Source organism: Prionailurus viverrinus, chromosome C2 (assembly GCF_022837055.1).
Source record: "Prionailurus viverrinus isolate Anna chromosome C2, UM_Priviv_1.0, whole genome shotgun sequence".
Lineage (NCBI taxonomy): Eukaryota > Metazoa > Chordata > Mammalia > Carnivora > Felidae > Prionailurus > Prionailurus viverrinus.
In genome coordinates this window covers 36,415,830-36,441,155 of record NC_062569.1, presented here as the reverse complement: position 1 = coordinate 36,441,155, position 25,326 = coordinate 36,415,830, and the positions used below count along the sequence as shown (strand labels likewise).

General features: G+C 50.3%; 1 protein-coding gene across 2 annotated transcripts in view; it reads right to left on the bottom strand.

The window, feature by feature from the left end:
* SPSB4 (splA/ryanodine receptor domain and SOCS box containing 4) overlaps positions 1-24,834 on the bottom strand; it is an 82,088-nt gene extending 57,254 nt beyond the window's left edge. For both annotated transcript variants that reach the window (XR_007155965.1, XM_047876628.1), the window contains exons 1-2: positions 24,235-24,834; positions 7,909-8,755 (exon numbers count right to left, since the gene is read on the bottom strand). Coding sequence is in view for 1 of the 2 variants with exons in the window: in XM_047876628.1 (XP_047732584.1) it covers positions 7,909-8,602 (694 nt within the window). In the remaining variant the exon portion in view is untranslated. The remainder of the gene's footprint in view (positions 1-7,908; positions 8,756-24,234) is intronic.
* Positions 24,835-25,326: the final 492 nt, after the last annotated feature.

Here is a 25,326-nt window from a genome sequence, read left to right as displayed (position 1 = left end):
AAGGAAGGCTAAACACTCCCAGCTCATTTGCGACAAACTCACAGTGGTCTTTGAACCTCAGGTGGCATTTCCACCAAGTATCTTAAAGATAAAAGAGTCAAAAACCTCCCCAAACCAACATACTCCCTTATGTGAAATCCCTCAGATTGCACAATGTGGACCGAAATATTTTTTTTAATGTTTATTTTTGAGAGAAAGAGAGAAAGATCGAGCTCTAGTAGGGGAGGGGCAGAGAGAGAGGAAGACACAGAATCTGAAGCAGGCTCCAGGCTCTGAGCTGTCAGCACAGAGCCCAACACAGGTCTCGAACTCACAAACCATGAGATCACGACCTGAGCCGAAGTCAGACGCTTAACCGACTGAGCCACCCAGGCGCCCCGTGGACCAAAATTCAATAACAATGAGTATTTCCACATTTAATAACTCTAACAGTAATTTTACCAATCTATGGGAGCTGCAATTGTCATAATCCGCAATTGTGAAACCTACTTTTTCCAGTATCTACTATGTGTCAGGCACTGGCCCACTTACTTTGTATATATCATCCACATGACAACTTGTAGCATGGTATGTTTCTATTACTATTATAGATAAGGAAACTGAGGCTCTGAAGTGAAGTGACTTGCTCAGGGTCACAGCTAATGAGCAGCCCAGTCAGGAGTGAGCCCTAGCTTGTCCCACGAGGCCACACTGATGCCCTCTGAAAGGAAGATGGCAGGCACGCATTGTTTGCAGTGCCCCGTGTATAACTGCAACCCGGCCCATGGTGACACTCTCCTGACTGAGCCTGAGCTCCAGAGCCCCCTTCCTACAGGCAGGACTTTCCTAGAGTGAACCTACCCACCGCTGTTCAAATGCAAAAAACCCCCACTCACAGCAGGCCACGGTGTCTGAGCAAAAGCTTTTTTTCAGCTCAAAGTCTGTTCCTTTTTGTGGAAAACAAAGGGCAGGGGCCACTTTCTGAATGTCAAGATTCTGAATTGAGTTGCTCAGCCCATCGTGCAGCCTTCGCCTGGCCTGAGTGTGGGGACAGATGTGCTGTGCTCCACACACAATGAGAGGCGGGAATGGGTCACTCTAGGGTCAGGCTTCAAGAGGGCGGCCTCTCGTAGCCAGCCTCCCTCTGTTCCAGCTAACTGTGACTCAGGTCCCGCTGCAGCAGAGAAAAGAAAAGCTGCGCCGGGTGGTAGGAGGCCAGTATATTCACGTGTACTTACTGAGCACCTACTATGTCCTCAGTTCCAAGGGGTGCAACAGCGGGTGGCCGAGAAGGCTGAGATGCAGTCCCTGCCTCCCAGAACCACCACCTTCAGCAGCGGCAGTGGCAACAACAGAAGAGCAAGCCACACTCATTGTGGACCCGCTCTGTGCAGGTAAGGGACCCGGTGACTTACCACACTGACATTCACCCTACGAAAGGACCAGATTATGCGACTCAAATGATCTGAGTCCAGTACTGTCTGAAGCCTCCGTAACAGCAAATTAATGTCATTCTACTATATCTTAAACAAGAAGCCAAATCGTTCACAAGATTCATCAAGTGTCCAGGATGAGTTCAGCACTGGACATGGTCTAATCAGTCATGCAGGGTAAGCGCAGTCATACCCACAGTCCCCTGCAGCACACACACCTAGGAGCCACGTGCTGGACCATGCTTTGTTTCTGCATCATTTCTCATGCAGCAATGATGCAAAGGTACATATGATTATTCCCACTGCACAGATGGGAAAACAATGGCTCGAGGATGTTAATTGGCCAGGAGGCAGAAATGAAACTTAAATCGGAATCAAATGATCATTCTCAAAGATTGGAAACTGCCTTAATGTCAAAAACCAGGGGTCTGAGTTATTAAATTATGAGACAACCATACCAAGAAACTCCATACAGCTGTTAATAAAGAATGAGGCAGCTCTACATTAATCATATTAAATCATCGTCAAGATCTATTAAGGGGGAAGTGAGATGCAGAACAATGTTTACAGCATGATCACACTCATGTAAAAATTCTCTGTCATAAAATTCTGGAAGGAAACTCGAGAAACCGTTAAGGGAGGTTGCCAGCAGGGAGAGGAGCTGGGGAGCTGATGGGTGTAGGGGAGAGGGGTATTCCATTGTCATGTTTATATTTCAGTCTGCCTTTCAAAAGTAAATGCAGGGGCACCTGGGTTGCTCAGTCAGTTAAGCATCAGGCTCAGGTCATGATCTCATGGTTCATGAGTTTGAGCCCCTCATCGGGCTCTGTGCTGACAGCTCAGAGCCTAGAGCCTCCTTTCAATTCTGTGCCTCCCTCTCCCTCTCTCTCTCTCTGCCCCTCCCCTGCTCACCACTCTGTCTGTCTGTCTCTCTCAAAAGTGAATAAACATTAAAAAGACAAACATAAGTAAATGCATACATATTTTTTCAACGTTTATTTATTTTTGGGACAGAGAGAGACAGAGCATGAACGGGGGAGGGGCAGAGAGAGAGGGAGACACAGAATCGGAAACAGGCTCCAGGCTCTGAGCCATCAGCCCAGAGCCCGACGCGGGGCTCGAACTCCCGGACGGCGAGATCGTGACCTGGCTGAAGTCGGACGCCTAACCGACTGCGCCACCCAGGCGCCCCAAATGCATACATATTTTTAAGTCTCTATAGCTTCCCCACACATGCCTCCTGGGTCACCGTCCCTCGTCCTAAGGAACTTATTTCATATCTACTTGGGGAAAGAAGGCACACATGTGGAAAAGTAAATGGAGCAGATGAGGGACACTAGGTGCTGAATGAGTACCCAGGGGACAGCCTGGGCTGAGGGCTGGGGGTGAGCTGGGGTCAGGGCACAATGATATGACAGAGGGCGAAGGGGAGACCAGGTCTGGCCCTGCATCAGGAGCAAAGAGGAGCTGAGTCTCAATGTCAGGGAGACTGGGAGGACCATGTCACCTGGGAGAGACACATGGGAGTTGAGCAGGAAGGTGGTGAGTTCAGTGCAGACTGGAGGATGGCTCTGGCAAGGGGATGGTGTCCTTGTACTCATCTTGGTATAAAACTCTCTCTGGCCTTCATCAATACCAGAAGCCTTGGCTGGCTGCCAGCCTCTTCTGCTGAGCCGCTGCGCCAATAAATACTTGTTGGCAGGTCAATTAAACCATCTAGGAACAACGTCTGGAAATACAGTTTCCCCGGCCCGATGCAGGTGGCCAAGCCCTCTCTGCCAATTAGACCTCAGATCCTATGTTTCCCGTTCTCCCCCACAACCCCCACCCCAGAAAATGAGCCCTGGGCACCGACACCTGCTCTGTGGAATCAGGCCCTACCTGGTGGGCAAAATGGAGTGAGGGATGGTCTAGACAGCAGGAGGCAGAGCACAGGAGTGCCCGGGCCCGGGTTTAAGCACAGCTCTACTGCTGCCTGTCTGTGTGGCCTTGAGCACATTCACTAATTTACCTTTCCAAGAGTCCATTTGCCCATCTACAGAATGGAGATAATAACAGCACAATGCCTCCATGTTTATTGTAGGCACAAAAAAGAGAGGCAGGGGAGAGGGAGAGGGAGAGAAGAATGCCTGGCCCAGAGCACGAAACATGAATGGCATAAACAAACAAACACCTTGTAATTGTTATATGACTCTCAAATCAAAGCTGTGTGGCACTCCAAGCCTGCGCGTCTCTGTCTGGGGCTCCTCTCCACTTCCTGTGTCACTTATACTCCACTCACCACCCAAGATCTCCAAGACAGGAGACAAAGCCGTTCTGTCAACCTACTTTCCTGGCCTCCAACATGTGGAAGGAGGATCCAGGGAGCAGAGGAGCAACTCCGGAAACAATCCTGGAGCAGATTCCAAAGGCCTGGCCCACCTCACAGCAGTTGGGCCAAACCTCACAGCAGTTGGGACATTTTCAGTGACATTCTCCTGTTAGCGACCAAAGCATGCCTGATTCACAGCCACTGCTGGGGCTGTCTTTATGCAGCTAACTTTTTAGAACACCCCGTGGAGCTCTGTGCTGAGCCAAGAGCTTTGAGGGCTAGAGATGAAGGCAGGAGTGAGGAGAGCTACCAGCACAGCATTTCAGAGTCTCACCTAGACCCACCGCTGAAGGAAAAGTCCAGTTGGCTGCGTGGCCACCCAGCCCGGTGGAGCAGCCTTTCCTGTTCCTTCCCTTCTGCCCCCTCTGCAAACGTCTCCACAAGGGGCCCGCTGGGCCACTATGCCTCCCGTTTGAATCCCAGTTCCCCCAGTTTCCAGTTTGGTGACCTTGAGCAACATACTCAAGCTCTCTGTGCTTCAATTTCCTCACTTTAAATGAGATAATACAGGCATTGGCTGAATGAGTGGTTACAAGGATTAAATGAGTTAAAATTTGTAAAGTGTTTAGAATAGAGCCCAGCACCACCTAAGAGGGAGTTTAGTTTATTGCTGGTGTGCTATTACTGCTGTTATTATTTGGGCCCTGGATCTGATCATCTGGAGACTTGCCCACTTGCCCGGCCTTGGTTCTGTGCTTCATTTGGATGGCAGAGCCCCCGGGGGTCCTGCAGCTCTTTGCAGCAAACTCTGAGAGGCAGAGCCACTTCACTCCATGCCACGGCCAAAGAACACATTTGCAACAGGAAAACGTGCTTCTAGGAGCTCCTGCCCCCAGCGAACACATGCTTCCGAGTTAAATGAGGTTAGACCTTTTTAGGTCTTGCTTTCAGAGTCATAAAAATTCAAAAATTGAGAAAAGGATACCCATCAACTTCCTTCCGTCACATTAGAGGAGAAGCTTCTATTGAGGCCACTTTTGTTGTAACCCATAGGTCAACCCCAGGACCTGGCTCCGCTCACCTAGCTAATGAAAGCAGAAGCACCACTTGCCGTGTAACTGCTCTGTGTCGGCGAGCTTTACTACGTCCATTTTACAAAGGAGAACAGTGAGGTTCAGAGCAGTAATCCTTGCGCCCGGCCTTCTGGTGAATGCTAGGGCCACACTAACACAGTCTGTGAGGAGCCCAGGGCACAGCTCTCTCCCTGATGATCTTCTGGGGAAGCAACCCCAGAGAGCAGCCCCGCCTTTCTGCTCCAGAACGTGTCTCTGACTGTGTTCCCCTACATCCCTGTTGGGTCTGAGAATGGGGACTTGACATCATGTCCGCAACCAATGTTGGCACAGAATTCTCACGTACACAACCCCACATTGGGTCATCTTCCCTGCCCAGGGACTCCCTGAGGCCAACGCCTCCCGGTGCCCAGGATGCCCTTGGTGGACATCAGCCCAGGTCCCAGCTACGGGCATCACACAGTCCCTTCCCAACCAGCCCCTATCAGAGTCCACTGCAGCATGTCCTATGGCCCACTCCATAGTCAGGGCTTGCCCTAGGCTGACCATGGCCTTTCAAAGCACAGAAAAGTTGAGTTCCCCCCCTTTTTAAAAAAATTTTGAAGTTGACTTATTTACTTTGAGAGAGAGACAGAGAGAGTGAGCAGGAGAGGGGCAGAGAGAGAGGAAGAGAGAAAGAATTCCAAGCAGGAGTGTGGAGCCTAATGTGGGGCTTGAACTCATGAACTGTGAAATCATGACCTGAGCTGAAACCAAGAGTCGAACGCTTAAGCGACTGAGCCAGCCAGGTGCCTCTGCTGAGCTCCTCCTTTTTGCAATCATACCCTGCCCATGATAGAGAACATTACTTCTAGCTGGAGAACAGGCCAGTGTCATAGCAGACAAGCCAATCCTGACATGGAACAACAGATGCTACAGGCCAGCATCACATGACATCCTGGCCTTTGCTTGCCTCCTCGAGGAGCATTCCAGCTTCAGCCAACCTCAAAAATCACCGCCAGGGGGGAGAAGCATGGAACAGTCCACGTTTCAGCCTCACCGAGCTTCTCCAGCCACCTGAAGGATCCAAGCACTCAAAATGCCCCCATCACAACTATCTGTTCCCACCTAGCTCTCCACCAACATTGCACCAAGGAGGATACCAGGGCTTGACTCCTCCTGATCCTAACACTCATGGGGGAGCCACGGTCTATGACCTTGTTAGCATCTCAGCTTTGTGCCTGAAAACCAAGCAACAGATAATAGCTGGGCATCAATACCAGTGAATCAATACCCAAGAGGAAGCCCACCTTGGGGGCCCAATTGCTGGCTCAGGTAGCTCCTGCTGGGTATCAATGTCAGCCTTTAATCCCAGCTACGAGATCTCACAGCAGCTGTGAAAGAGACCTGATCCTGTCCCATTTTACTGACAAGCAAAATGAGCTGTAAGGCATTAGAATGACTGAAGACACAAAACCATCGAGCACTGGGGATGCAGTTGGAACTAAGGCATGTCAGACTCCAGAGCCTTGTGCACCAAGTCCACCCTTCTAGTCCCAGGATAAATTCTGGCAAGTAAATTTCCCAATTCTGCTTGAAAAGAATGTTTGTTGTTGCCATTGGTTTTCTTGGTACTGGGGTTTGCCTGCGCCCCAAGTCTGTGAGGGTTCCAGACATTCTTCACATGGCACTGGGATGATTAAACTAGCCCTTCTCAGCACACACTCAGCTGCTCTGAGATCTAACCAGATAAATCAGAGAAAACAGAACAACACTTTGCCATCAATGGCAATCTCAGTTCAACAACCGTGAAAAGGAAATCTGAGCAAGAATGTCACCTATTACACCAGAGAGCTGAGCACACCAGCCACTTTCTGCTGGCTTGGCACCCTTGAAAACAGTCAACCTAACCTATACTCAAGTAAATATAAATTTTACTTGAGTAAAATCTTGTTCTTGACTTCTTTTCTTGGGTGTTACTCTCAGCGCCTCAACTGAAGGTGGGGGGAGCGTGGAAAAAGAATAAGTTTCAGGGGCTGACAGATGACCTAGGTAGACCCTGGCTCTCTATAGCTCTGCTCCCTGAAATGGGGGCAATTATATCTCTCATTTGAAATGAATAAACTGGAATTCAGGCTTTAAGCACCTGCCTCTGTGAGCTGTGTCAGGGGTGTGGCAGCAAGTCTATTTGGATGAGGAGTGCATAAGCCCACAAGGCTCCGCTCAGCTGGTGGCCATAGATGCCTCTGTCCAGAGGCCACCCTGCCTCCGAATGACTCCCTCCTAAAAACATAACCATTTTTGTTGCCGTGATTTTGAAGCTGCCTGACAGCATGATGGTGCATGTTAAATGACAGGAGGCCTTAGAGCTGCCAGGGATCAACCCCAGCAGCCTGGGGGCTTGCCTACAGCCTGCGAGGGTGTTTTGTTTGACGAAGTGGTGTTTTCAGCAGCTGCCAACTCCTGAAAATTGGGATCTTTCACACAGATCTAGATTTCTGGGTCCTCTTGGAGAAATTAAGAGATTCTACAACTTTTGGCTCTCATTCCCAGGAGGCAATAATCAGCTAGAGATGATTATTCTTCACCAGGAAGAGCTGGGAATTGAGCGTCCAGTCCCTGCCTTCAGCTGGTGGTCAATACAGGAGAGTCGTTATTATCATCACTTACTACACTTATTATACATATCAACTCAGAGTGTATGGAATTCGTGTGCAGGGACTCTATCTTCCACCGTCCCTCTCCTCCTGCTGTGAGCTGAGGCCTGGCACAGAGGAGACCTCATTTTGCATAACCGTTATACAGACAGCAAGATTCATGATTAGCATCAACACAGGAAGCCCTTATTAGGTGCCAGTCACCGTTCTCAGCGCATCACATACATTATTATGGTATGTGATCGTCACAACAACCCGCCCAAGGTTACTGTCCTTGTGCCACTTTTGCAGGTGGGAAAACTGAGGCACAGCCCAAGATCACCAAGCCAGTAAAGGCGAGTCGACATCCTCTACACGGCAGGGTTATACCCAGCGACCACGGAAGGTGGGGCCTCGCCTGCTTCCTGCCGCCCTCCCCAACTGGTCCCGCGACAGGACGCCTCTGAAACCACCAGGCACCCCCACTCTGTACTTACGGTCAAGGCCGTTGATGTAGCGCATGGTGACTTCGCAGTGGCCCCACACCGCACTCACCACCGGGTACAGCTTCTTGCCCTTGAGGCCGCGGAAGGCCACGCCCAGATACTGGCCGTCCACCACGAAGCTGAGCGTGCCCTCGTCCATGTCCAGCACCACGAGCAGCGAGTCCGGCAGCGCGAAGGCCTCCTCGGGCCCCAGGAAGGCGGGGTAGGCCACTCCCGGCCTGTTCTTGCCGTCGTGGTAGAGGCGGCTGCGGCCCAGGTCCCAGCCCCACGACTCCGCGTCACTGCCCACCAGTGCCGTGTAGCCCACGGAGTGCAGGGGGGCTCGAGCCGTGGCCACCCCCACTACGGCGTGGGTGCCACGCTGCCGCGCCGGCCAGTTGATCTGCCAGGCGTGCAGGCCCCGGGCGTGGCCCACCTTGCCGCGGATGCCGTCGGTGCTCTGGGCCACCGGGTGCCGGTGGAAGGTGAGCCGGTCGTCATCCTTGACGAAGACATTGAGCGAGCGGTCCTCGGGGTTCCACGCGTGCCGCAGCTGCACCGCCGGCCCCGCCGCGGGCATGTCCAACAGCTGGTCCAGCCGCGCCGGCCGCCCCGGCTCCGCTCCCTGTAGCTCCCGCTTGGCCGGCCGCAGCGCCGGCTCTCGCACCTCCACCGACTTGAGGCTCCCCGAGAGCTTCTGGCCCATGGCTCGCTGCCGGGAGGGGGCCGCTGCAGGCCACCGCTACCTCGTGGGAGCTTCCGCTCCCCACAGCCAGGGATGGGCCGCCGGGCTGGGTACCAGGCTTCTGGACCGTACACCTCCACAGCCTCTACCGGGCTGGGGCAGGGGCCCAAGCTCCTGGAAGGAAGCAAAGCGCACGGGTTACAACAGCAGCACCGACAGCCAGTGATGCCCAGGGGCTGCGTGAATAATAACGTGAACATGGACACAGGACAGCCATCTGAGGGTGGGGTGGGGTCTCCATGGGAAGGGGAGCGGGAGGCAGGGGGAATGAGGGAGCTGGGGCCCAGGCTCTGGAGCCAGAAAAAACTGCATCCAAATGCCTGTCTCCAACTCGAAGCTGCGTGGCCTGCAGTTTCCTCATCTGTAAAATGGGGATAAATAGCACCCTCTGGGTGGCGTGGTAATCTGGAGAGACAGTAATACAAAGGGCCAAGCCTGAGACGCTGGGGGCAGGTTTTCCTCTCTGGCTCTATCCTCTGGGAATCCCACAAGCACCCCTTCCCTTCGGATAAGCATGCTTTTTCTTTGGGCACGTAAATACCATTAACAACACTGACCCTGGACAACCTCCTCTGAGGCAAGATCCTGGTTTTCAGGGAGGAGGACTCGGCCACCATCTCTAGGAGGCCAGCCAGAGCCCAGAGTGCTTGGGCTGCTTGGACAAGCCCTGGGTGTGGGGAAAGATGGAGAGGTGAGCCCGGCAGCCAGTCCAGGGCAGAGGTATGTGCCCTCGCTTCTCTGGCCTAAGAGCTGCTGGGCTCAGAATGACTTGCCCTGAGACAGACCAAGAGGCAGGCATTTTTCATGCTCTGCTCTGCCTGGCCACAACCTCCCACCCAAACAGTGGCCCGCTCCCAGCCACAGTCCAAACGGAGAAGGAAAGAAACTTGCTGCTACACAGCACGGCAAGTATACTATGGATTCCTTTCTAACTCTCCTATTTTATTCTCAACTCTCATTTTCTTTTCCTTCTATTTGCAGACCCCAACTTCAGCACATGCCAACCCTATCCAGAGAGCTCTGGCTAATGTTTAATCTGGGGGAAACCAGAGCACGTAAAAATTTGCAACACTAGACAGCCCGAAGATAGCAGAATACAGTTACTTCTTTTCATATCCCAAATCACCTAAAATAAAGGAGAAAGAGAAAGAGAAATGCAAATTTTATCTTCAGCAAAACCAGAACACATTTGTAACCCGAACCACAACTTATATGGAAAGACTGCCAAAAACAGTAAAGGACTGCCAAAAGCAGCGAAGATCAAACGGGGGTGAGAAAACACCTACAGAAAACACCTGTGGCTGCAGATCTCGGCTAAAGCTGGCAGAGCCAACCAGTAGCTGGCACTCTCTGATGGAAAAAAACCAATGGTTCCTAAACAGAACAGTGGGAGCAGGGTATGTGGTCTGGCAGTGGGAGCTGCCTCGGACACCCTGAGGACAGAGGAGGGCAGGGGTAGCAAGAAAACCACAGGTCTGCCATCGTCACAGGAAGCAGTGTGTTGTTGAGGCAGAGTGGGAGATTGGGGGAAGCCCATAGCTACAGAACTGTGCTGCTGGGTAGAAGCGAGGCCAAAAGAAATCACGGCCTCAGTCCTAGGAACAAAATTACCATGAACCGGGAGCAATCCTGCTCTCCTAAAATACTTCCTGGCACCTCCCCTCTGCATAAATCCCCTGCAAAATGTTCATCTAGAGGAATTAGCACACGACATAGTCAAAGATGCTTACAGGAGAAATAAAGGAGGGAGAGAACAACAACAACAAATGGCAAATCAAGAAAATTCGCCGGAAAAAAGCTGTCACAAAGCATATAAAAATTGTGACTAAATTTGTAAAGTAATTTTGTGATCACTTATTTCAGAAGGGAGACAACTAGCACAGTCTAAAAAAAAAAAAAAAAAGATAAAATGCATCTTACATAGTTATAAAGGCAACCTCTAGAAGAACTAAAGTGCAAAGCTTCCAAACTGTCAGAAAGAACACAACACAAAAGACCGCACACTGAAAGATTCTGCTGTAAGAAGCAAGAGAAATTATAACACAAAGACATAAAATATGATAGTAAAACTAAGCCTGAAACACTAGCTGTGTCAATGAATGGCCATAGTAAAAAAAAAAAAAAAAAAAGTAAGTTGGAAAATAAGACAAAACTCCCAACCATATGCTACATATAAAAGACCTCTCCAGGGGCACCTGGGTGGCTCAGTCGGTTAAGTATCTGACTTCAGCCCAGGTCATGATCTCACAACCTGTGAGTTCGAATCCTGAGTTGGGCTCTGTACTGGCAGCTGGGAGCCTGGAGCCTGCTTCCGATAGGTTCTGTGTTTCTGTCTCTCTCTCCCCCTCCCCCACTCATGCTCTCTCTCTCTCAAAAATAAACATTAAAAAAAATTTTTTTTAAAAAGAGGTATCTCCAAAGCAAAGAGAGGCAACAATATTAAAGATCTAACATACCAAATAATAGCACCAAAATTCAGATCAAAAGCTACAGACAATAACAAGGAAGAACAGGCAGATAGATACCCAGCAGAGGCAGGTGACTTTAATGTACCTTTGTAAGCTTTTGACAGATCAGTGAACCAAATTAGCAAAGGACATAAAAAAATAAAAATTGCATAATTAATAAGGCAGGGTTAATTGAAGTATATATCAAAACATTTCCCATTTATCAGGCCACAAGTAAACCTTACGAAAAAAGCAGAGATAATACAGAATCTAATAACATAAAAGAAAAACTAAAAATTAATCACAAAAATATGAGACAGAACCCTACCACTTGGATATTTTACAAAACTCTGTTTTTCCTTTTTTTTTTTTTTTTTAATTTTTTTTTTTCAATGTTTATTTATTTTTGGGACAGAGAGAGACAGAGCATGAACGGGGGAGGGGTAGAGAGAGAGGGAGACACAGAATCAGAAACAGGCTCCAGGCTCCGAGCCATCAGCCCAGAGCCTGACGCGGGGCTCGAACTCACGGACCGCGAGATCGTGACCTGGCTGAAGTCGGACGCTTAACCGACTGCGCCACCCAGGCGCCCCAAAACTCTGTTTTTTCTAAAGTTTATTTATTTATTTTGAGAGAGAGAGAGAGAGAGAGAGAGAGAACGAGTGAGCATGGGAGCGTGAGTGGGGGGAGGGGCAGAGGGAAGGAGAGAGAGGGAATCCCAAGCAGGTTGCATGCTATCAGAGCAGAGCCCAACGTGGGGCTTGAACCCATGAACCATGGGATCATGACCTGAGCCAAAACCAAAAGTTGAAAGCTTAATCGACTGAGCCAGCCAGGTGCCCCTAAAAACTTTCTTCTAAACGACTCAAATCAAAAAAAGAAACCTACAAAGAATTTGCAGAATATATACAGAGTAAGAATAACAAAACACATTCCATGTCTTAAAACCTGTGGGATCCTACTACTCAGAGGAAATCACGGCTGGTGTACTTATACTAGTAAGTATAAAAAATGAAAATACATGAATTAAGCATAATAAAATAGAAAAACAATCGAACTAATGTGAGAAGTAATTCTTTGGGAAAAAAGTACCACAAAAACAAAACAAAACAAAACCAATAAAACACAAAAACTGTCTAAGGCAATCATTTAATCTACCATATTATATTATCTATTATATGGTTATTAATTATTATATCATTATCATGCTGATAGTATGTCATGAAATGATAAAACATGATGTAATGAAATAGTACTTTATGGTCTTCTTCCACAAAACCCATAACCTCAGTCTAATCATGACAAAGATATAGGACAGATTCCAATGGGGGATATCCAACAAAATACCTGACCAACACTCGTCAACACTGTTAAGGGCGTTAAAGACAAGGAACATCTGGGGCATCTGAGTGGCTCAGTTGGTTAAACACCAGACACTTTTTTGGCTCAGGCCATGATCTCATGGTTTGTGGGTTTGAGCCCCACATTGGGCTCTGCTCTGACAGTGCAGAGGCTGCATGGGATTCTCTCTCTCTCCCTCTCTCTCTGCCCCTCCCCTGCTCTCGTATTTGAGGGCACACACTGGCTCTCTCTCTCTCTCAAAAATAAATAAGTAGGGGCGCCTGGGTGGCGCAGTTGATTAAGCGTCCGACTTCAGCCAGGTCACGATCTCGCGGTCCGTGAGTTTGAGCCCCGCGTCGGGCTCTGGGCTGATGGCTCAGAGCCTGGAGCCTGTTTCCGATTCTGTGTCTCCCTCTCTCTCTGCCCTTCCCCCGTTCATGCTCTGTCTCTCTCTGTCCCAAAAATAAAAAAATAAAAAAAAATAAAATAAAAATAAAAATAAAAATAAATAAATAAATAAGTAAATAAGCTTAAAAAAAGAAAAAGGAACAAACTGTCACAGCCAAGGGGAGCCTACCTAAAGAGACATGACAATTAAATTTAATATGGTATCCTGGAACAGAGAAACGATACTAGGAGAAAACTAAGGAAATCTGAATAAAGCATAGTCTTTAGTTAACAAGGTATCAATATTGGTTAATTAGCTGTGATAAATGTACCATACTAATGTAAAATGTTAATAATAGGGAAAACTGGGTGTGAGTATATGGGAACTGTACATATTTTCTATGTAGTTTTCTATAAATCTACAACTATTCTAAAAATTAAAGTCTATTAATTAGAAAACAAATTAATGTCTAAGTTCTAGAAAATTCAAAAAAATGTACAAAACTATAAATCACCACCTATCTCATTAACCAGATGTAAACAGTGTTAGCATTTAGATTATTTCAGTTTATCTTTTTCTTAATTTACTAAATATTAGTGAATTTTCTTTTTAAAAAATGGCATCATGGGCCTTTATTCAGGTCATTTCACCTAAAATTAAATAATTTATATTTTCATATATTGTTAACTGTACTTTAAATGCAGAACTTCAATGACTAAAATAAGGAAACAATAAAACACATAAACCATTTAAGCTAATCATGTAAAGGGTGGGGAAAAGGCACAAATATGAGACATAAGAACTGAAAATGGGGGGGGCAGCTGGGTGGCTCAGTCAGTTAAGTGTCCAACGTCAGCTCAGGTCATGATCTCATGGTTCATGGGTTCGAGCCCTACGTGAGGCTCTGTGCTGAGAACCTGGAGCCTGCTTCGGATTCTGTGCTCCTTCTCTCTCTGCCCCTCCCCCACTCACACTCTGTCTCTCTCTCTCTCTCTCTCTCTCGAAAAGAAATAAAACATTAAAAATTTATTAAAAAATAAAAAAGAAATGAAAATGGGAAATAACCAAATGGCATAACAAAAAGCACTCATGAAAAAAGTTAGACTTGCTTACTGTTTTAATATGGGGAAATATTTAAGACACAGATTACAAATATATGACAAATTGCTAAGAGAAGACCAACCCACATACAGAATGTGAAAGATACAACAAATAGTTCACACAAAAAGAAAACCAAATGGCTCCTTTGGAAAGATGTTCCACCAAATGCATAATAAAAGAGAAACAGGTTAGGGGGCACCTGGATGGCTCAGTCGGTTAAGCCTTGGACTCTTGATTTCGGCTCAGCTCATGATCTCACAGTTTGTGGGTTCAAAGCCCTGTGTGGGTCTCTGCACTGACAGCACAGGGCCTGTCTGGGATTGTCTCTCTCCTATCTCTCTGTCCCTCACCTACTCACTCTCTCTCAAAAATAAACAAACATTTAAAAAGAGAGAGAGAAACAAGTTAGAACTGCAATGAAATGCTATTTTATTTATCAGATTAGCAAAGCTCAAAAAGTTGGATTACACCTTCCTGGAGAAGCAGACAGGCTCATATGTTGCTAAAGCGAAGGTAAAATGGTGTGACCTCAGTGGATGACATATTAACACTGTCTATCAGAATTGGAAATGCGCATACCTTTGACCTAGCTATTCCACTGCCAGTATTTATTCAGTGTTAAATATGCAGAACTATGTACATACGTATAATACCTCAGACGCATAAAATACGTATTATATATAATACGTATATAATACATGTATATATCAAATATTTTATATAGATGTAATACACTGCAGCATTGTTTGTAATAGCAAAATATTGGGGGGAAAACATAACTAAAGACAGGCTAAATAAATATGGTAAATCCATGTAATGGAATACTATGCAACTGGAGAAAAGAATGTACCGATGATGATGTCAAACAAAGTGCAGAACCTTATGTGAGGTGTGCTGCCATTTCTGTGGAGGGCAGGGGGAGGAGTAAAAGGGAAGAGGTAGGGGAGTGAGGAGGGGGTGGGGGTGTCAAACCCAAAGGGCCCAGACAGAAATGAGGACCCATTGCGTGTACAAGAAAACTGGACACTGTAGTTCAGTGAGCAAGACAACTTGCTTTTTTTCTCTATTCACCTTAGAGCTTCATAGCAACCTTCACTCAGCCCTTGAGCCTCAACCAGATTATGAGAAATAAACAAGATAACGTGTGAGAGGTGCAGGCTGTGTGTGGGGACTCTGTTAATAGAACCGACACTCATCCAGGGCCGTGTCTGTAAGTCTGTACAGTCTGCCCTGATGCAACGGACTGTAAGGGTTGGAATCTGCCTCGAAGGCACCTTATAGTCCCAGCTAACAGGCCAGGAAACTAAGGCGCCAAGAGGAAGCAGCCTGACCGCAGCAAATGGCTAAAGGACAGCAGAGCTGTTCCCATCCTGAAGCCAAAGCCCCCATGGCACGCGCTCCTCTATGCTTCCTCCAACACTAACCTTAAGTATCTGCACTCGCTCTGTGTCAAGCGGCATGACAGCCACTTCCCAGGAACTGTAAGGCATCTGCCCCTTTATTCAAATGAGGAAACAGGCTCAGAGAGGTTCCTAGCAAGCGGCAGGACTGAGAGGGACCCCTGGGCCATGGTAGGACAAGCCCATGCTCTCCCATTTTTCTTCCTGTAATCAGGGCTGTGTGGCCCACACAGGGCGAGTCTAAGGGAAACTGCCTTATCCTTGTGCACAGCCAGACCCGCTTGAGAGTTGTTGCTGTTGAACAGACACCTTTAAGGTGTTTCAGAGCAACATCGAAACCACATCCCCAGAGGAGACCTGCACTGGGTCCCTGAGGGCAAAGGCTCTCCTTCCCAGCTGCAGTCTCAGGGCCTCAAGGCCTCTGTCCCAACAGTGGCAGGTGGGGATCCCATAGGCTGCCCACACTGGGGGTGAGGCAAGGCAGACATATAACAGATGGCCCCTTTGCTGCTCCCCCCCAAGGCAGGACCCACGCAGAGTGCTGATGTCCACTAACTAGCGACCGCACATTATAATGAAGGGCAGGGTTTGAATGCCTGGCTGTCCACTGGGCCTTGGGCAAGGACATAACCTCTCTGAGACTCACCTGAGAAGGGCTGCTAACTCTGTGGTAACCTTGCCTGCCTTTGCCAGGATGTCTGGAATGGCCCAGGGCACTCAGGAGGTACCCAGTAAATGGTAAATGCTCCTTTAAACTGTGTATATTCTCTGACATTGCCATTTTGGGCCCTGAACGCACCCTAAAGACACAACCACGGGTGTGCACTAGGATTCAGCGACGGAGCGAAGGGCAGAGTGGTTCACAGCCACAAAGAATGGAGACCAGCGCAAACGCTCAACAATAGGGGACTATGTGTAAGCTTCTAGCCAGATCCTGGTCTGCAGCGGGGGCCCTATTCTGCCCTCACCTTCCCTGCACCCAGCCAAGACTCACAGCCTCTATAGTCTTCACCCCAGGGAAGTTCTAGCATCCTTGGTTTCCTGCAACTAGTGACTGAATAATGAATAAAAGAGGGGCTAAGAAATTTGGTTTTAGTCCCATGGAACCTGTCACAGGCAATGGTCAGGATCAGAATCGAGGGACAGAAGGACCAGCTGGCAACCGGCTCCAGGCCAGAGCTGGGAGAAAGGAAATTAGCAATGCAGAGTCCCAACTCCTAAACCAGGGCCACAGGTCAGTCTTCATGTCTGTGTCCAGGGGGGTGGAGTCCCTAGTCCTTCCTTCCTCATCTTCCCAATCCTGCCTGAGAGCTCCACCTTCTCCAGGAAGCCTGCCCTGATCCACCAGGACTCGAGGGACCTGCCCCGGACCTCTGTCCGCCCAGAGCCAGCCTGGTCTCTCTAGTCCTATTGATCTGCTTTTTTTCTACCTTTAGGGGTGTTCCTCTGAAGACAGGAATCTCTCACCTGCACGTCTCTGCTCCCCTCCAAGCACAGACAGAGGCACCATGCTCTAAAGACAGGGTAGAGTACATGTATGCATGTGGAGAGGTGACAGTGACCTTCAGGGAGGTCTCACTTTCTGCTTTTTAGAGGATGTAATCAGGAGATGAGGACATGGGGCCTAGTTCTGCCATTAACACTGTCATCGCCTCTGATCACCTGACTCTTGGCTGTACCTAATCTGCCCCTTTGTTAGGTACTGCTGTGCACGCTTCCTGCCCTAGTTCTCATGTATTCATTCAACAAACACTTGAAGGATAGCTGCCACGTGCCAGGCTCTGTGCTGCTGAGAGCTAGGGATAGAGCAGTGGCCAGGTCAGGCTCAGTCCCTGCCTTCTCTCTTCAGCCAGGAGTGGCTTGTCACATTTCTTGTCTCCACCACAGGATGTGGCACCGGGCCAGGCACACAGGAGATACAACAAAGTCCAACTTCCTGATAGGAATAATAACATCGTCTCTCAACCCAGTAAGCAGAGGGCATACTGAACAATGCTTAATGGTTCCTCTTTCACATTCCCCCCAAACCAAACTTAATTTCTTAGTCTACGCTTGGATGGGATGCTTAATGACATTATCTGGAAGGGTCCACCCTGGGGCTTCAACGATGACTGAGCAAGAAAACAAAAACCCAAATTGCCACTTGCCCTTCCCAGGACCCTGGTGGGTCTCGCAACCCGACAGAGAAACAAGGAGATGTGAAGTGTGGAGGTTGCATCGCTTAAAGAGCCTCAGCGGTTTGCAAAATGTGACACTCAGCCTTCAGAGGCACGGGACCAGAAATCCCATTCTCAGAGGCCTGGCCAGGCTCACCCAGGCATGGGGTTTGCCACAAGACAGACACTGCAGGAATTGGTAATGACTGGGTGAGCCACCCTCCTCTCAGTGTGGCCTTTGGCTTCAGACTTACGGGGTGGGTATGGATTTCAGTCCTTCTTGTAACTGACAGTGATGCTGCCTCCCTGGGGAGCTGAGGCTACAGGGAAGTATAAAACCAGACTGCGTCCCTCTAGGGAGAGCTCACACCAAAGGGGTCACACCCAGTGACAGGTCTGAATAATGACAAGGACTATAAAAAAAAAACAAAACAGTGCAGTTTGATACCGTTTGAATTCCTTTAACAGACGGCATACTGCTTTTCAATGTATACTACAGCATTTGTAAAATGCAAAACTAATTTAATCATGTCCCTGCTTACAATCTTCTGCAGCAGGACAAAGTGCAGACCCCTAACCCTAACCTCCCAAAGTGCTCCCCTGGCCTCCACACAAACCCCTTCACTGCATCCCTACCAACCTGCCAGAATTTCCCAACAGGCACACGTAAGCCCACACATTCCTGTCCTGACACGCTGCTGCCTTCGTCCCTTCCCTCTCCCTGCACACCCCCACAGGCACACAGGTGGGTAATTCAGCTCGGGAATCAACACTTCTGGGGAGCCTCCTTCCCTGCTCGCAAAGCCCCTATACTTGTCTCCACCAGACTAATCACAGGAGGCCGTGACTCTCCTTAGCTGCCTGCCCACCACCAGCAAGGAAACAACTCGAGAGCAGGGCTGGGTCCCCTCACTGCAGTCCCAGGGAGTCTCCATGGCTCTGGCTCAGAGCAAGGGCTAGGTGAATGTCTACACAACGCACAAGCCTGAGCAAATGAGTAAAAGAACCTCCACTGAGGCATGAGCTGGAAATACAGAGCTCCGGCAGCTCAGGCAATTCATTTCCATCTTTATTCTTTAGTGTTTGCCTCTCCAATGGTGCCAATGATACCTACCCTAATCTGGTTTGACTGGGATGTTTTTAAGATTCTCTTAATACAAACATTCAGTAGAGGGGCTGTTTCATCACAAGATGCTCATTCAGAGCGAAACCACCAATGATGAATGAACTAAAGAACCTCCAAGGTTTTCTCCACTGACGTCCATGATCTTTCCCCCTCTATACACATGCTTGGAGCTCACGCTACAACTGGCTGGGCAAGTCTTTTCTTCCCCAGAGCTCACAAAGAGAGCCATCTGTCCAGTTCCAGGTGGAACCGTCTCACGCCTGTCTTCCTAGAGTGTGAATCAATGAGGCTTTCCCAAGCCTCTCCTTCTTGTGGGGTTTCCATGGGAATCCTCCCACGCGTGACTGAGCCAGGAGCCCCCAAGGCAGAAGCTCAGGCTGTCAGCCAGCAAGGAGAGCAGAGGATGGGATGAAGGAGGTTGCTGGGCGGAGACCAGGCCAGCGTGCTTCGCAAGGTCATTTGAAAGAGACACTCCTCTGAGGCAGCGGAGGCCAGGGGCCCTGATACACATGCAGCCTGGGCAGGCCTGGTCACCCTGCAGCTGCTCCCATACCCAGAGGGCAGCCCCAGGCACATATGGGTTGTTCTGAGGGACAGCTGGCCTCCGTGAGGCGCAGCGTGGCTCGGGCTACAGCAAAGCTGGACCACAGGGGCTGGGGGAGGGTGCTACACTTTGGGACCCTCTCAGGGAAAATTCCATGAGGAAAACACAATAATCTTCAGGTCCAGCACCTCGTTTGTCTCCCAAGCTGAGCGTTGCCCATTTGGTTTAACTGGTTGTGGGAAAACACAGGATGCCTGAAAGAAAAGCAAAAGTATTCATGCCTCAGGCTTGATTGAGGAGATCATGATGGGCACCTTCTGGGATTTCTGAAGGTCCTCTGTTAAGCCTGAGGTCTCTGGGAGCATTTTTGAGATACCAGGGAGCAGGCAAGAGAGGAAAAGGGGCTGGTGAGGAATTGGGAAAACAGGAAGGCCAGAGAGGGAAGACAGTGAGACAGAGAGAGACGATGGGGGTAGGGGTGGGGGTGGGGAGGACAGGTGAGAGGGAGTCCCCGACCCCAGGAATCTATGTAATTCAACCTATCTCAACAGTATGCGGCCGAGAGAGGAGCCATCTCTGTGGTCTAGCTAACTGGAAGAACTCGGCTCCCTCCTGGACAAAGTAGAGCTCCATGTTCCCCACCAATGACATTTCACAGCACTAAGCCAGGTGGGTGACTTGGGAGCTGCTATGGGCCTCTCCTGTGCACATATAGAGGTACAGAACTCGTGGCAGCTTCCTGCCACCTCCTGGCTCCAGGATGCACCTTGCCTGCCCCATAAACCTGGGGGTACCCCCTAGGTCACATCTTTTGTTTCTGCTCCTCTCTCTCTCCATGTGTCTTCTCTCATTTCTGGCCTCTGCAGATTCTTCCAAACTGGGTATCCAGCCCTGCCTTCTCTCCTCAGCACCACAACCCTCTTGCTGGAAGCCTCTGCCCACCAGATTAGGTGCTCCTTCAAACAGCCTTGGAAAGCCACCTGGTCTCTACCACAAGCCTCGTCTGGGGGCATGCTCACCTTCTTGGGATACCAGACATCTGGGGAGAAGATGACCCAACAGTACATGTCCAGGGCTCAACCTCAGCCTCTTCCCTCTCCAGCATACCAGGTTCCCCTCTGTGCACCCCCATTTCTGCCATGGATTTCCGCCCCCCATCCCTCTCATTTAATGCCTCCAGCTCTCCCTCAGCTCAGCTGTTGCCTGGATTACTGCAATGGTCTCCTAATGGGGCTCCTGGACTCCAGACTGTGTCCCCTAAGCCCACTTGCACATTGCCAAGGGGTAAATCTGACCAAGCCACCACCCATCTTCTCATTCACCTCTCCACGTGCCTTCTCAGGGGAAGCTGCACCCCGTGGCTTGGCACAACAGCCCCCAAGACCTGCTCCTGCTTATTCCTCCCGCACTGCCTCCCAGCATGGCCTAGCCCAGGGTACCCATGCCAGACTCCCCCAAGCACCACATCTTGTCCATACCTTGGTGTCCTAGGAGCCTTCCCACTTTCACTTGCCTGGCTGATTGCTCCCCCCAGGCAGGCTGGGCATCCTCTCTGCCAGCCCTCCAGCTCTGTGCACCCTCATCTCTGCTGTCTTCTGCAGTGCATGCTGCATTTCTTGCTGGCAAAGCCAGCACCCGACTCTCCTCTACCTCCTGGCAGCAGCCAGCCAGCACCTGGCCCCTTGGGCTAGGTTAGAAAGTACTTGTTGGGTTTAAGAAGGAATATCCATTCCACATCTCCTGTGTATTTTGCATTTTAAGCAACAAACACTTTTTTCAAAATTAAAGTACACATTAAAAAAAAATAATAAACCAAGTACACACTTTAAATGGGGATTCAGTTCTAAATTCAATATGTGAAGCAAAAATCACACAGTCAACAATGCCCTGGAAAGGTCCACAAGGCCCATGATATCTGATTTGGGTTCACCATCCTCTTTCCCAAAGGGTTTAGCAGAGACGACTTTTTCTCACAGCCTCCAAACAGAACCTTATTTCTTGAGCTGAGCAGCAGCAGATAAACTAGTTGACTTATTTAGGAACCATGTTTTATTAAAAATGTGTTGATATTTTACATATATTTTGCTGTTGATCTTCTTTAACCAAATATGTATGGTTATGTCCACAAAAATTAAGTGCACACATTTATGTACTAATTTTTTTAAATGACTATGAGGCAGACGCTTCTGCCTGGTAACTTCACCCCAGGTCCCACCACCCTCCTGATTTTCCACACAGAATGGCCTGTTCTAGCCAGGGAGCTGCCCTGAGACCCTTGGTTCTTATAACAACAGAGAAGGGACCTTTCAAGAGCCTGGCTATGTGACAACAGGCCAGGCAACTCAGAACTAAGTAGCCCCCATTTGGTGAGTTGAACTGGGTCTGTTCACAGAGGGATGAGGAACACTGTAGTGGCCCGGGCCTGGGCCACTTCCTGGGAGAGGAGTGAAGTCCCCCAAGGACAGGCCTGCCCAAGCTAGAAGAAGCCGCCAGTCTTAAGAAAAGCGAAGAGAAAAAGTAGTCTAGGAGGGGGAACAGCTAGTGAAGTCCTTCCACTGTTGCAGCAAAACCAGAAAGGCCGGTAGTGGAGGGCAATGTGGGAAGAAAATGATGGCAAAAGGGAGTAGGGGGCAGTAACCAGACCTGGAAGACCCTGGCAGTGACCAGGCTCTACTGCGTGGCAGCTTGGAGAAGGTTCTAAGAGAGAGAGGACTTTGATTTAAATTTTAAAAGATGTTTCTGATAAATGCTTATGGCTAATATCTGCTGAAGTGAAAAAAATATGTATCTTATTGTAGCGTGTTTTTTGTTTGTTTGTTTGTTTGTATTTTAGTAGAGATAGAACACAAGCAGGGGAGAGGGGCAGAGAGAGAGAATCTTTATCAGGCTCCATGCTTAGCGTGGAGCTAAACTCAGGGCTCACTCTCACAACCCTGGGATCATGACCAGAGCTGAAATCAAGAATTGGTAGCCCAATCAACTGAGCCTCCCCAGGGCCCCTATCTTACTTACTAAGTAAGTAAGTAAGTGAAAAGAGTGCATGTTTTCACTTGCATTCTTATTGAGGGAGGTAGAGCATCTTGTCACATGTTTAAGTGTCATTTCGCGTGTGTGGACTGTTTATGATCTTTATCCAGTTTTGGTCTTTTGCTTATTGACATGAGGAACATTTTACATATTAAAGAGATGAGCCCTTTGGATAGGAGTAATAATTCTCCCCCTACTTTGACTTTTGACTATTTATGGTGATTTCTTTCCCGTGCAGAGTTTCTTTTCATATCATTGAATTTATCAGTCTTTGAAATAAAATAGAAATGCAAACTGGAGAGATATTTGAGTGGAAAGGCCAGCAAGTTGAATGTTGTTTGCTTCTTGCCAAAGGTGGCTTAAAGCACTTTTATTACTACTTTTTAAGGAAGTTTTAAAAATTGAATCAATGAGAAAGTATGTGTTTCAGAGGAATATGCCCTTGTGTAAAGCTTGCTTTTATCATGCTACTGACACTTTTTGTCTTTCTGCAAACTCCATTAATCTGCAGAGCTTTAAAAACAAATGAAGGTTTTGCAGGATGAGAAGAGGTTCCCCCATCAGCCTGACAGAAGGGGCAGAATATGTCTGGAGGAGAGAGGTGAGAAGGTGGGGAAACAGAGATGGAGAGACTGAGAGAGATTTAGTACATTGATCTCTTCTTATGCTGCGGTGACCGGCTGGGAAGAGGGTGGGCAGATCCTGGATCTTCCTTTTAACAGCGTTTCCCTGAGGCTCAGGCATAACATTTCACGTCTTCCGGATTTAGGCTCATCAGATTGCGGGGAGGGCAGAAGGTGGGTGGAAAGATGGGGGCTCAGATTCCTAGAGAGGAGAGAACTCCTTTCTTCACAACCCCCCACCCCCAACCGCCCCCGGAGGAGGATAGGGCAGAGGAAGAAACTAAACTGGGAGAGATTAGAGTACTTGCCCAAGGTCACACGGAGGGCTGATGGTGGAGGCGGAATTCGAACTCGAGCCTGTCTCCAGAGCCCAGAGCTCTCCGCCTCTTGGTGACAGCGGTACAAAACTGCCCTCCCCTCCTTTCCAGTCCGCAATAGTCCACGGTTGGCCATTAGGGAGGCTGGATAGGTCACTTTCTCAGCTTATCCCACCAGAGAGAGGTCCCGGGCTTGGTGTCCCCTCCTGGCTCGGAGCCCGTGGCGCGTCCTGCGCTACCCAAGCAGCCACATTTGCCGCGCTCCAGGCTCTGGCCTCCTCCCGCCTTCCTAGACCCCACCTCCTACCCCTATCCGTGACTCGCAGAGCTCGCGACCCCTTCCCTTCCCTTCCTGAGCATCACCAAGTTTGTCTCCAGGCAAGGCCAGAAACTGGCCCCGAGCAGCGAGCAGCGCTCTCTTACCCCAGCGTCTAGAGTAAACGATAACAACAGACACCACTTCCTCACAGCCTACTGCGTGCCAGGCCCTTAATTTCCACCGCTCCGAATCCCCTGACCCCGGCCAGACCCCCACAATCTATTCAGTCCCCGTTAAATAGACGAGGGAGCTGCTACAGCTCCGGAAAGTTGTGACACGCTTGGGCTCACCCAGCTAATAATAATGTAGCTAGTAGCATTTGCCTGAGTACTTCCTCTGTGCCAGGCACGGGTCTACGGGCGTTACAGGCACCACCTCGTAGATCCTACCAATACTCCTATAAAATACGTACCATGACCATCCCCATCCTACGGATGAGGAAACTGAGGTTTGGCTCCTTGCCCAAGGTCACCCAGCCAGTGAATGACGGATCTTGGACCCAAACCCAGGCAGGGTGACTCGGGGGACAGTTTTTCGTGCTGCCTCCATTACAGAGAAGCGGCAGGCTTCGAACCTACGGCAAGAGGGGCCAGCCCCAAACGCCCCAAAGGCTGAGCGCAAAACCAAACCAGCTGGGACCGCCACAGCCTGCAGAGAGGAATTCCCGGGAACCCGAACAGGACCCGTGCCAGGAGCTCCCGCTGTGGTGAGTGCCTGCCCGCACGAGGTCCGCGCTGCCAGATCTTGGCTCCCGGCTCCAGCGCGCCCAAGGGCGCCCCTTGCCAGAAGCTGGACAATACTCACCATAAAAGAGAGGGCGAGCGCCTGCCGGGAGGAATCGCCAGCGCTGGCAGGTCCTGCACTCCCTGAAGAGGCGTCTGCCGCCGCCGCCGCCGCCCACTCAGGGGCGCCCGAGGAACCTCGAAGATGCCGGCTGGCTCCCCAGGGCCAGGGGCGCGTCCTCACGGCCGGTGCCCAGCAGCAGCGCCCCCTCTGCCCGGCAGGGTGGCCTGGAGTTGGAGCGTTCTTGGGGAAGTTGGCGCTCGGGCGCGGCGGGAGGGCGCGAGAGGTCGGGTGGGAGTGGGGCAGTGCCTTCCTGCGCGGATTCCGGGGACGCGCCAAGGCCCGCGCGCTACCCGTTCCGAAGCTCCGCGCCTGACCCGGAGGGCGGCGAGTCCCGAGCTCAGGGCTCAGGGCTCAGGGCTCACGGCCCGCGCCTCGGCCGCTGGCCCCTGGCGCGCCCTGCGTCTTCCCCGGCGCCCTGGGCGCACGTCTCGGTAGTTGGAGCTGGGGTCCTGGCCCAGGCTGCAGTGTGCTCATCGCCTTCCCCAGGGGCTGGGCGCCTTTGTGCGCGGGGCGCGCCGGCCGCCGCGGCCAGCTCTGGATGCTGCAGCCGCCGCCGCCTCCCCCTCCTCCTCCTCCTCCTCCGCCGCCGCCCGCTCCCCGCCTTCCCGGCCGGCCCGGAGGCTGCAGCTGAAAGCCGATCCGGCTGAGCTCATCCCTGAAGGCCACTAATCCAATAGCCGCGGAAGGCGCGGCCGCCGGGAACGCCCCTTCCCCCACCATCCCGCGCCCCGGCCCGTCCCAGCTCGGGCCGCTGCCGGCGCCGCCACCTTCCCGAGGCCACCAGCTGGCGGGAGAGGGAAGTGGAGCCCGCGCCCGCGCCCCCGTGCCGAGTCGGCGCGGTCGCCATTCACCCGCCCGCTCACCCGCGCACTCCCTCACTCCCGCACTCATTCATGTGCACGGGTCCTCCCCCATTCATTCAAGCGCGCGGGGAGCTCCAGGGTGGGTGCCCCTGAGAGGGAGGAGACACCCTCGGTCACTCGGCAGCTTTGGTGTCTCTACCCAGCGCACGTGGGAAGTAGCAGCCAGGAAAAGAGGATGGCTTAATAG